General features: G+C 41.1%; 1 protein-coding gene across 1 annotated transcript in view; it reads left to right on the forward strand.

The window, feature by feature from the left end:
- OTOG (otogelin) overlaps positions 1-12,156 on the forward strand; it is a 1,048,712-nt gene that overhangs the window by 257,440 nt on the left and 779,116 nt on the right. The window contains exons 11-12 of the mRNA XM_078682941.1: positions 4,146-4,192; positions 9,979-10,124. Of these exons, the coding sequence (XP_078539067.1) occupies positions 4,146-4,192; positions 9,979-10,124 (193 nt within the window). The remainder of the gene's footprint in view (positions 1-4,145; positions 4,193-9,978; positions 10,125-12,156) is intronic.

The following is a 12,156-nucleotide window of genomic DNA, read 5'->3' on the forward strand; positions in this document are numbered from 1 at the left end:
TGTGAATTTGACTTGGCAATATATATAACACCCTTCCCAAGCTTTAAACTCCCCATTTATTGCACGTAAATCACCTCTAAGGTAGGCCTTATGTAGCCCATAGTGCAGGGTGCATTGTAATTAAAAGACTGGACATGTACTTTTAACTTGTCCTCCTAAATTCATTTTTTACTACTGTCCCATAGGAAAAGATTAGGTAGCCTTATTACATTTAATAAGTGCTAACGCTTGCAATGGGACAGATAAGCATTTACCTTTGGGTATCTATGACATTGTATTTAAAAATCCCCTTTAATCGTGAAGTTCGATTTTCTATTGCCATTTTGAAAATCACACTTTTAGAAAGCTGGGATTTTCTTGCACCTAGCCATTAGGTTCCTGCAGCCTCCTCAGTGTCACATGACTGGGTGTAACTGGCAGAATTTGTGAATTCCTTTCAGACAGTCACACAATAGAGAGATTAGGTGTGCCTGAGAGGGCCATCTGCTGGCAGGGTGAGGGTGCAGAGCCCGACTTGCAAAAGAATGGGCTGTGCTCAGTCTTCACACAAAGGGATTGTTACCTCCACATTTTCCCTGCAGCCAGCTTGAAGCCAGGGCTGGAGAGTCAGGAAATTCCAAGCACTTCAAAGAGAAACCTCTAGAAACTGTAGTGTAGTTCCTATTATCCCAATAGGCTCTGCGCTTTGGAATAATACCTTCAATAGTATAGGCCTAGACTAGACGTTAACTAGGTCTACTACTGTCGATATTAGACTTAAAGTTTTGGGTTTGCCAGCTAGCTCAGAGTTCACTAGAAACTTTCTCGAATAGGCAAGGAGGAGTTGAACCTCCCTGGATAGACAAGAAGGGATTTAGTTTCTGACAACCATAGAACATGACAACTTTGCTCTCCCCTAATCAAGAGTGTATCTCTAGAGTCGTGTGCAAACAAAAGACGACTTATTTTACTCAGTCAGTACGTGCATTCTTAGTCTCACCAGATTGTAGAGAAAAGGAAGAGACGGGCGTGTTCAATAAAAGATGGTATTTATTGATCAGTCTCTTTTCTCATACAAGAGAAATGGATCAATATTATCGCAATACTTATGGTTAAGTAAAGTGCATACAATAAAAGCAGAAGTATAAAATAATACTGTAAAAACATTTATATGGTTTCTAAGCCATATGATGGTTTAAAATGGATAAAATAGATACATACACATATACATTTGACTAATCGTACTCAACTGGTGTTTCTAACTACGCCTACCCCAGATGTACCTGACCTAAGCCTAATACGTGGGCGGGAGTAGAAAGTAGCAGTTTAAGTTAAGTTTGTTTTGCCAAGTGACTGACTAAAGAATTCTCTGCGAGGGGTTATTCAGTTCTGTACCTGGAATCTAGGATGAATGAGGGATGGTATCTCTCGTCTCTGGTCTCGATATTCCAGGCTGCCTGCGAGGGCTACCCGGAAGCGCCGGAGCTGGATTTCTCGGCAGGAGAAAGGCAGCGTCTCGTTCTCAGCGCGTCAGGAAGGCGGGGCTGCGCCAGCGGGGTCTGCTCTGCTCTGGGCTTCGGCAAGTCTGGCTGCTCCGATCTCGTCACCACCGCGTGTGTTTGCATAGGGCAATATCGGTAATATTTATACCTTTAAGGTGCCGAGATTGACGTAAGGATGGACATAGATACGTCAATAAGGATGTCATACGACTTGGTCGTTAGCACATTCTTTTGCTGAAGTTCTCGGTGAAATCAAAAGAATGGACGCAGGGTTTTTCCCAGGTCTGTCATAGGTTTGATTTGTTTTGAGAACTCCGTATGGCTTATCAGGGGCTGGAGGAATATCGCTTGTCTAATTAGATTGCAAGCGTTATGACCTAATCAGATAACACGTTCCTGTGCCGTAGTGTGGCTTAATCAGATAACGGTTCCTGCATCATGGGGGTTTTCTGCATCACGGGATGGCTGCTAGTTAACTTGTTAACCAGAATAGGGTCAGGAATAGGGGGATCGATACAGAACCTATAGGAATACATCACAAAACGTTTCCCAACTTCAAAGACGGCACCTTGCATAAAAATAGGGACTTCAGACCCACTCTTCAGTTCACTCTTTGGACCTGTGGAAGGCCTCTCAGAAGACTGCCTGCAGCTGTGGCGTGCTGTGTACTCCACAAAACTGCTTTGTTTCATCCGGAAGGACTGCTTTTCTGCCTCGAGCCTGCATTGGACCCTCACAGGCTAGCCTGCTGATTGAGCCCTGCATCTTCACTTTAACCCAGGATTACCAGAGTGACTCCAAGAGCTAGTTTGCTGGCCTCCTATTCAGAGCCAATGTACAGCTTTCCTGTATGCAACAATATATCGCCTCTGCCATGACCGCTGTGAATTAAGGGGTTATGTTAAGAGGCATGGATAAATGCCATGGGCACTCTCATCTATAACAGTGAGAGTATGCTACTTAGGGTCTGATTCTGATGCGGTTAGGAAAGCATTCCCACCAAGGGCCTGATTCTGATGCAGTTAGGAAGCCCACCTAACAGCATTTGCTCCTTCCAAATCGGATCGGGAACGTGTCTTCCCGACCGAGGGCCCAATTATGATGCGGTTAGGAACATATGCTCCCATTGAAGTCAATGGGAGTCCAACCAAATCGTATCGGGAAGTATCCGGATGCATCGTACTCCGTCGGTGGGACTCTCCCAATCCGAGTGGGTCAGAAACCATTTCCAAACCGATTCGGTCGGGAAGCTTTCCAACCCGCATCAGAATCAGGCCCTTAATGTTCGAAAACATAACCTATGATTTATAATGTATGTATAGGTTTGTTGATATCAAACAAGCACCCATCTCCATGCTCTTCTGTTGCTAGGCACTCATAAAAGGCACATGGTTGGAAATATTTTGACATTATGGTTGCTGCCTTCATAATATTCAACAAGGACTCTAATGACACAATCAATATTACATGCCACCCATGTACTTAATGAATAGCGATCAACACAGCTGATTAGTAACGGGGATTGTGCAATGCAATAAACTCCCCCCTTGGTGTTCTGCAACAACCATGATTTATTTGGGAAACCTCTGTGGGCATGGATTCTAAATGGCACTGCATCTAGGAAATCGTGAAAAAACCCTGAAGACAACACTTAATGAGATTTCACATGCCCCCATCTACTATGCCCCGACCTGATATCAGCACTAGCACATGTCTAGTACATGAATGAGACTTATCTGACTTCAGTGTATTTCTCTCCCTAAAAATGGGTACATTTCACTTATGAGCTCTAAAAAAACACTACTACTGAGCCTGTGTTTGCTATAAATGTCTCCTTTGTTTAGCCAAAGAGTGTAACTCTGTCCCTAAAACTCCCTTCCTATTTCCTTCTTCTCAACTGTCCTGCCTAACATCAATGGTTCCTCACTATTGCCTACAGCACAGCTGTAGTGCAAAAATCAAATGTATTCTGGGTCCCTTCTATGGCTTGCACCTAGTTACCACCTGTTTACACTTAATAGTAATTTGCAATACACTTTTTGCGATTATTTACAATTGTGGATTTACAGTATGGTTTGCATTCTGTAATTTGAGATTCCCAAACAGGAAATGTTAATTTGTCTAGTTGCTGTGCTGTGTTTGCAATTTAAACCTTTTAGTTGTTTAGTATATACCAACATGTCTTCTCATGTTGGCAAACCAGTTTATGACTGGTTTACGATTTTCAAATGTTTCACAAGGTAATTTGGCCTTTGAAAATTCCACAGTATAGGAGTCTCTGAATCAGTTCATATAATTTTTGGTCTAAAATAGCTTTTTCTACACATGAAAGATACATGTAGGTGTGAATAAATTAGCATGTTGAGCTTGACAATGTCAATTCCTGGAGAATAACTTATGGTAGCAAAAGTGTGGTACCTCAATTCTGTGCTTTAACACATGAGATCACATGCAGTGCAAACGCACATACTTTGTTATATGCCTTAGTGTTTACTTTACAAAAAGTATTCAGCGGCAGTCCTTCTTAGGTGCAGAGTTGTGAAGAGGGAGAACCCTTGACTGAGTGAGAAAACGTGATGATCTTGTTGTTATTGGAAGTTCATAAAGGTTAAATGTATTAAATATAATTGAGGTAATTAAACCAATATATGTATTGTATTGCAGCACCTGTGTTGGTGGGAAATGGATTTGCACCGACCTAATCTGCCCAGGTAAGCCTGTTGTTTTATAAAATCCTTACAAATGTTTCCTTGATGCAAATTTAGGTCTTTCAGGATTCTAACTAATCGTAACAACACTATTTACTGTGAGCACTCGCGCCAACTCCCTCAAAAAAAATTGGGTCTGTGCCAAACAATATTAGTTCAAATCCACATAGTTGTTTAGTTGCTTTACTAAGTGGCCAAATCATAAAAATGTAACTTCTAGTTAGTTAAGCAGTTAATATAAAATACATTAATTTCAAATGTAGAATAGTATAAAAGGAGATTTTTGTAACCTCGAGGAATTGAACAAATGCTCAGGAAAATAACTTATTTTGTAGAATCACTTTTTCATTTGTTTTTTTTTAAAGATAACAATGTTATATTCAATATGGTTATTATCACAATTACATTATTCCTCTACAGGATTCAAATAGCGGTGCATGCAATGGACGTGACTAGAGAATTGTGTCTACTAATATCTGCATGATAAATCTTTTTAACACTATTTTGACTTACTGAGGGGCCCAATTCATAACATTATTTGTGGTAATAATTTGAGTTAAGATCACAGATTCCTCCATTTTCAAAGATAAACACTTATTAAAAATGTTGAATTTCTGCTTCTGAATGCATTTACTCCTCCATAATAATATTGCTTTTGTTCGAATCCACTCAAGATTGGTGTTCAGAACATTGCATGGCAGTAATGCCTTCTTAAGTAGGCGAATAACCACTAACCTTATGTCTTTATATATTTCATAAAATGTAGGCAGCCACAATACAGCTATAGGAATTGTCAGAAAGTAACTTCTGGAGATGCAAAAAATAGCAAGTTTACTTGCAGGTCACAATTACACATGCACACCTGAACATTTACACATTTTGTGTGTTAGACTTGGCCCTTTCTGCAGGTTCACCCCTAAACCTTCTGCTTTTACCCTCCATGGTAACATTGGCTTATCCCCAATTTTCACATTTAATTTACTTATAGCCCCTTGTAAAGTGGTGCTGCATGCACCCAAGGCATGTAAAGGAAATGCTGCTAGTGGGCCTGCAGCATTTATTATGACATCTACTAAAGTAGCCTCTGTGTACAGTTTTAAACTACCATTTCAACCAGGCAAAATAAACCTTTTGCCAGGCCCAAACCTTCCTTTTTAAGACATATGTCACCCCTGGGGTCGGCCCTACACATCCCAGAGGGCAGGGTGCAGTGTATTTAAAAAGTTGAACATGTACGTTTTATAAGTCCTGACAGTGAAAAACTCCTAAATTTGTTTTTCAGTACTGAAAGACCTGTTGTCCCATAAGATAATATTGGAGTTATGTTATTGCATATAATAAGGATATCTCCCAAATCCCAAATAGGAGCAGGTAAACAGTTCATGTTTGGTGTCTTTGGAATTGTAAAGAAAAATCTTCTTTGATGATAAAGTTGGATTTTGAATTACAATTTTGATAATGGCACTTTTAGAAAGTTGCCATTTTCCTGCCTTAGCCATTTAGTGCTTGTAGCCTGTCTCTGGGTCATATTACTAGGTGTAAGTGGCAGTTGGTCTTTTTATATTCCTCCTGGACAGCCACACACAATAGAGAGCTTAGGTGTTGCTGGATGGGCCATCACTGGCAGGATGGGACGGTGGGGCTGGGAACACCCCTACTTACACCAAGATAGGCTATGCCTGCATTCAAGCAAAGGATGGCATACTCCCTATAGTTAGTTTTGAGCCAGGGCAGGAGGGAAGGAAACCTGAGCATTTCAGAGGTGATCGTCTAGATTTTTCTCCCATTTCAACCAAGGCACCAGGTATAAATATTGGACCTCAGACACCACCTCTTCAGTAAACTTCTGGACCTGTGGAAGACTCTATAAGGTAGAAATACTTCTGTGCTGCTGAAAGGACTGCCACACTGCTGCACTGCTGCCCTGAAGTTCTGCTGTGCTGATGTGCTGCTCTACTGCCTTACTGTCTGGGTGAGAAGGACTAGTCCTGAAACCTGTACCCAGGGCCACCAAGGGCTAGTCTCTTTACTAGCACCTGGACTCTGAAACTGCGACTCCTACCACGCCAAGTGATGCCACCTCAGTCCTGGACCCTTAGATTTGGACCTGAAGGTGCCCTGCCAGCCTATCTGTGCATCCAGCAGAACTGATGGATCTCCTCTGCTGTGCAGCACAAACTCAAGCAGAGCCGATGCATCGCATCTGGTGCGTGGACTTAACCAGCGCCCGGACTGCGCATCGCAAGTCCAGCAACTTCTTTGGAACCAGCCGTTTTGATAGGTATGCTCACTTCAGGACTATGCATTGCAAGCCCCCCCTCAATACTAACCTCCTCAATGAAGATGCAGAACCTTGCACTACAGCCTCGCAACTTCTCGGAACCGACTCTCTGCAGGGCATCTCTGATCGGGACCTTGCATCCTCAATGCAGAAACATGCAATGCTCAACAACCGGGATATCAGGTAGTCTTGTTCAGCAGGCCCAAGTGTGTCCCTGTAGCCAGCTTGCGCTCCATTGCATTAAGCCTGAACATATGACTTTGTCCCACTTCAGCGCGACTAGATAACTACAGCTGGTGCTTTGTCTTCTTTGGCACTATTTTCACTTACATTTGTAAACCTTCATATCTCTGCTTCTATTGTTTGGATTTAATTCATTTTAAACTTGTTTTATTCATTGAACTTTACTCTGTTGTCCTAATATTGTGTGGGATCTTTTTTGTGTTGTGTTTTTATTTTGTTACTGTTTGAAGTGTTGCACACATACTTTACACATTGCCTGTAGGTAAAGCCTAAATGCTCTGCGCCAAGCTACCCGAGGGTTGAGCACAGGTTAATTTAGGGTTTGCTTGTGACTTCACTCTGGCAAAGATGGTGGTTTGTGCTTGAGTAGGGTTTCTCCCCCCTCATACTCCAACCCAGTTTCCAACAATGAGAATAAAAAAATGGAATTCACAAAAATATTCTAGAACTAGTTGTACTTGTGGAAATTTGGAACTGTCTATCTTTCCATGAACATTTCAGGAATTCTCTATAATTCCCCATAAGGCAGACATTTACCCCTAGTTTAGGTAGGAAGAGTGGTATTTTACCTCCTTCTTAAAATGTGATGAATTGTTGTTTGTTACGGAAATGTAAGGTTATGTGCTACTGGAAAAGGAGCACCATTTTTGATGTCTCTAAAGTAACAACAGAAAACAACACAGTAACAAAAAAAACAGTATATCACCACAGCTAAAACACAAAAGGATCTGTGCAATAAAAACACTAACAGTCAAAATAGGGTGCAACACAATTATAGCACAACTTAACAACTTCACAAGGCCATACGGCAGCACAAACGCACAATGGAATAAATAACAATATAGCACACCACTACTACAAGAAAATGCTACGCAACAAATATGACAAATATGTACAAACATTCTTATGTTCAGAAATCTGTTTTTAATACTGTAGTAAATGGTCTTTGCACAAAGCTCTACTTTGCTTACCACAAAGGACATATAAAGCACCAGTCAAAAAGGTTTTGTCCTCCTGTGCTATGTATTTACAATTGCACTCCCATACAGTATGATGTAAATCACAACTTTTTGATCTAGGACTTGAAACTATATAGGAAGTGATCTGAGGGTTTGTTTGTGCACCCCTTCTTGCTGCCTTATGTCTAGGTTCTTATATGTCAGCTCTTGATGAGAATATGAATAAATGTGTGACGGTCGCACTCTGTGGTAATCCAGGTATCTTCTTTAAATAAAATGAAATAATTTAGGTGCTAGTGAGTGCACCTCCTGATCAATCGAGGTGTATCAAAATATAATCGAACAGAAACGTCCTCCTACAAGGAAAAGACGAACAATGTTCGAAGGTAACAGGAAATTCCCCCTGACGGAGGGCAAGACCCGAAATGCATCGGGGAGTCAATGTTACTTGAAGTTACACATTTGACATTGAAGTTGTCTCGCAATATGAGGTTGATCATATAAAGGAGCAACATTTTTGAAGAATTTCAATAAATTTGCTGATGAAAGTCGAATAGAACATGAGTTATTGAACCTTTTTTTGACCAATACATACAGTCCAAAGCGCTTAAGGCACCTACACAGAGTGCTGATGTGAGTTTGTCTTTTCCTTGTAGGAGGGCGTTTCTGTTGTATTAGCTCTTGATGAGCGGCAGCAGGGCAGGAGTTTTATATGTGAAAAGGCAGGAGAAAATTCCATTCATAAAATGAAAATAAATATGAAATTGTGTATAGGAAATGGAAACACTATGGGGCTGATGTAGGTGGCTCATTACCATTCGGTAAACCCGAAATTCGGTACATTTCAGGCTTACCGACCGGTATTGAGCCATTTCCAATGTAGGTGATGATTCGGTAAATACAGAATCGGTATTTACCGATTCTGGGGTCCATTAGGATGGCGGACGGATCGCCACCGCCATGCAGGCGGTAGTGATCAGTCCGCCATCCTTGCCCCTCCGCCACCTTTCTTCCCTCAGCCATATTACAATGGCGGGCGGACCGTGGCGGAGGGGAAGACCTTCCGCCGCTTTTCTGCCACGGTCGCCTTGCGACCGTGGCGGAAAAGGCATGATATGGTGGCGGTGTCTATCAGACACCGCCAGCCATATTAGGATGGCCTGGAAGGAATGCCTTTCAGTGGCGGCAATGCTGCCACGAAAAGGCATACGTTTCCTGCTTTGGAGGCCCGTTGCGGGCCCCTAAGGTGAAGAGGGGGATGGGGGGTACACATGGGCGGTACCTATGGTACCCCCCTGTGTTTCACAGCACAACATACAGCACAACATGGCAGGCATCGTGCAGTGCCTGTCATTTTGTGCTGTGAAACGCACAACAAGCATTTTTCACATTGTGGCGGCCGGTGCTTTAAGAACCGTCCGCCGCAATGTTAAAAATGCGGGATGCACACGCCACTGTGGCGGGTGCATCCTAATTGGGGGCACGGTTCCTCCGCCCTTGTGGCGGACGGTACCTGCCCCTGACAGGATGGCGGACGGACTTTGTCCGTCCGCCATCCTAATGGGCCTCTCTGTATTTACCAAATCATTATTTACCGAAGCGGTAGATGGTATGTAGGTAGCACATTTAAGAGTGCTTATGTGCTTTAAGGTTTCGTTATTTACCACCAACTACAAGTTGGTTGTAAATATCGAAAACCTTAAAAAAAAGCAATTTTGTGCTTTTTTAACTGTACCATGTGGCATACATACATGCCCTCAGGGCATTTATGTGTGCACATGTGCACACATGCACGATTCAGGGGGGCAATAGGGTATCAATGTGATACCCTGCCACCCTTGAATGTGTTTCCCCCTATTACCGAATCGGTATTTACCGATTCGGTAATTCCTGTTCATTCCTATAGGCCTCCAGGCCCATAGGAATGAATGGGAATTACCGGATCGGTAAATACCGATTCTAGAATACCGAATATTACCGATTCGGAAATATTTACAGATTTTTTTGCTACATACCATTTACCGATTCTGAAATACCGAATCGGTAAAATTCTGTATTCTAGAATCGGTAAATGGCAATTACCTACATATGGCCCTAAGTATTATCCAGGGCCATTTAGCAATTTTTACTAAGTAGAATAGACAATTTATTTTACGTTGCGTGTTCATTTTACATCAGATGTGGAACATGTATAATGCTTGCTGGGTCTCAGAAATATAAATTCTTATACAGGTTGTCCGAAAAAAAATGCAGGAATGTGAATTTTGTTTCTGTTTCTCAAATTAACTAAATATTCTTGTTTCTAGTGGAATGTTCAGTGACTGGAGACATTCACTTCATGACATTTGATGGCCGCAAGTACACTTTCCAAGCTCCCTGCCAATATATTCTTGCTAAAAGTCTTACTTCTGGCAAATTTACAGTGACTCTGCAAAATGTCCCATGTGGCCAGGTACAGTTTCTCTCGCTTTGTGAATAAACATAGCTAACAAATAATGATAATTGTATGTCTAGACAAGACCAGTATAATTATTATGATGAAACATGTTTAAACATAAATTAATAGAGAAAATAAATATTTGTAACGGTGAGACCTAGCAACAACTGACGGAGTTTGAAGGGCAATCATTATTAATATATGATCTCTACTAGTTTTGCCCCTCCACCTGTATAGTTGTTGTTGCAGCCATCAATAAGTGGTATGAAATAAAGAATTTATCAGAGAAATGTGAGCAACACATTTAGAGAAAAGGAACTCCAAATAGAGATGATTGAATCCAACTGAAAAGGTCTCTCTTAGAGGGATCTGGTAGCTTCAGGACGAATTCCTTAGGCTCTTTTTATAACTTCACCTCTGCACTTTTGCACGTTTGGTAGCTGTAAACTATTGATTAGTCATGTCTTGGCCTAGCAAACCACCGGTTTCACCGAGAGAAATGTATTAATTAATGGTTTAGAGAAGCACATGGAAGAATCTTTTTAATAAATACAAGGTCTAAACTAATTTTAAAGGAGGGATTTATACTGTCTAGAAACTGGCAATTATACATTGGACTTCCATTTCTTTTTTAGGATTCTTGCGTGTGCTTGTTGCATTGGTGGATTAATTCCTTTAAATAAATGTTTTATTAGCACGATATTGATGCGTTACATAGAATCTTTGTGTCCGCATAGGAGCAATATGTGGTGTGAGCTAACATATGTGTAAAGGGAGCTACTGACAACTGGGTCAGTTTACTACAGATTTGAGAATGAGTGCCTAGAGTCAGCCATTATTGCTACGACTGTTGGACTTGGAGTATTACAACACAGCTGAAGATCTTAAAATACCAAAGATAGAATAGGATCACATACCACTCAAGTGAAACAGTCGCCCTGGCACACAAAGATGGAGATTTGCCAAACTGGTGACCATTTCCACTCTAAAAAGCAATGTAACCAAACATGTGTTTCTCATGTTGCTGCAGGGAAGCTTTGGTTTTAGACACTCGCAAATATCGACCTTGGTACAGCCAATATTTATGTGAATGAATGAAGGAGGGAGAGAAGGATGTTATGAACGAAGGAGGGAGTGTAGGATGTTAAAGACTGATTTATATGCGACTTAAACGATGTGTATGTAGTGCTAGAGAGTCTCCCCCTTTTTCTTTTGTGTAGTTCTTTTTCTGATTATTGACTCCAAATAAATACCCATTAACATATGCCACCCTCTAAGTCACTGTTTAAGCAAATATATTTTCAAGAATAATGTAATAAACATGAATTTTGATTCCTGTAGATAAACCCTTAAGATGTATTCTCTGACATGTACATTATGAACTAATGAAATAAAAATAATTTCCATCTCTGCATTAGTCGCTTCAGACAGGTTCAGCTCTATGACTCTAGGCAATACCAAGATGCCTAAAGTGCGTGTTTTCACCCACAAAGATGTTAAGGACTAGCTCCTGCATTCTAGAAGTGTTAACATCTTAAACTGTAATAAACTAGAGTTTGGGTTGGCGATAACATTTGCTGCTTATAAGAGTCCTTGGGCTGTTTTTTAATTTCCCCAGTGAAATGTGGAACAATGAAATAATGGGTCACCTGAAATCCAGAGCTCAAACCTCCTACACTCTGCATGTAACCAGAGCTCTGCAGGAGGCACAATTGTCCACCGAACTATCTCACAAAGATGTTGGTCCTCTGTGGATCGAGCCTTAAACCCTTTTATTCCCCGTTCAAATGTTATCTACTAATACTGCCATATTTGCTCTTCAGTGTTGAGTATATTTTGTGTATATCACCTGCCATGTCCGACCTATAAAAGCAGTGGCTTATACCTTGCCAAATTCTTAAACACAATATTTCATCACTAAAGTGAATACATTTTTGTACATAGTCACACTTCGTGCTATAAATTGTTTCATATTAATATGTATTAAACTATATTTTAAAGAGGCACACGCAGTGCAGAGTAAGCCAGATGAACGGTTTCCGTTTTC

This window comes from Lissotriton helveticus, chromosome 3_1 (assembly GCF_964261635.1).
Source record: "Lissotriton helveticus chromosome 3_1, aLisHel1.1, whole genome shotgun sequence".
In the NCBI taxonomy this organism is placed as follows: domain Eukaryota; kingdom Metazoa; phylum Chordata; class Amphibia; order Caudata; family Salamandridae; genus Lissotriton; species Lissotriton helveticus.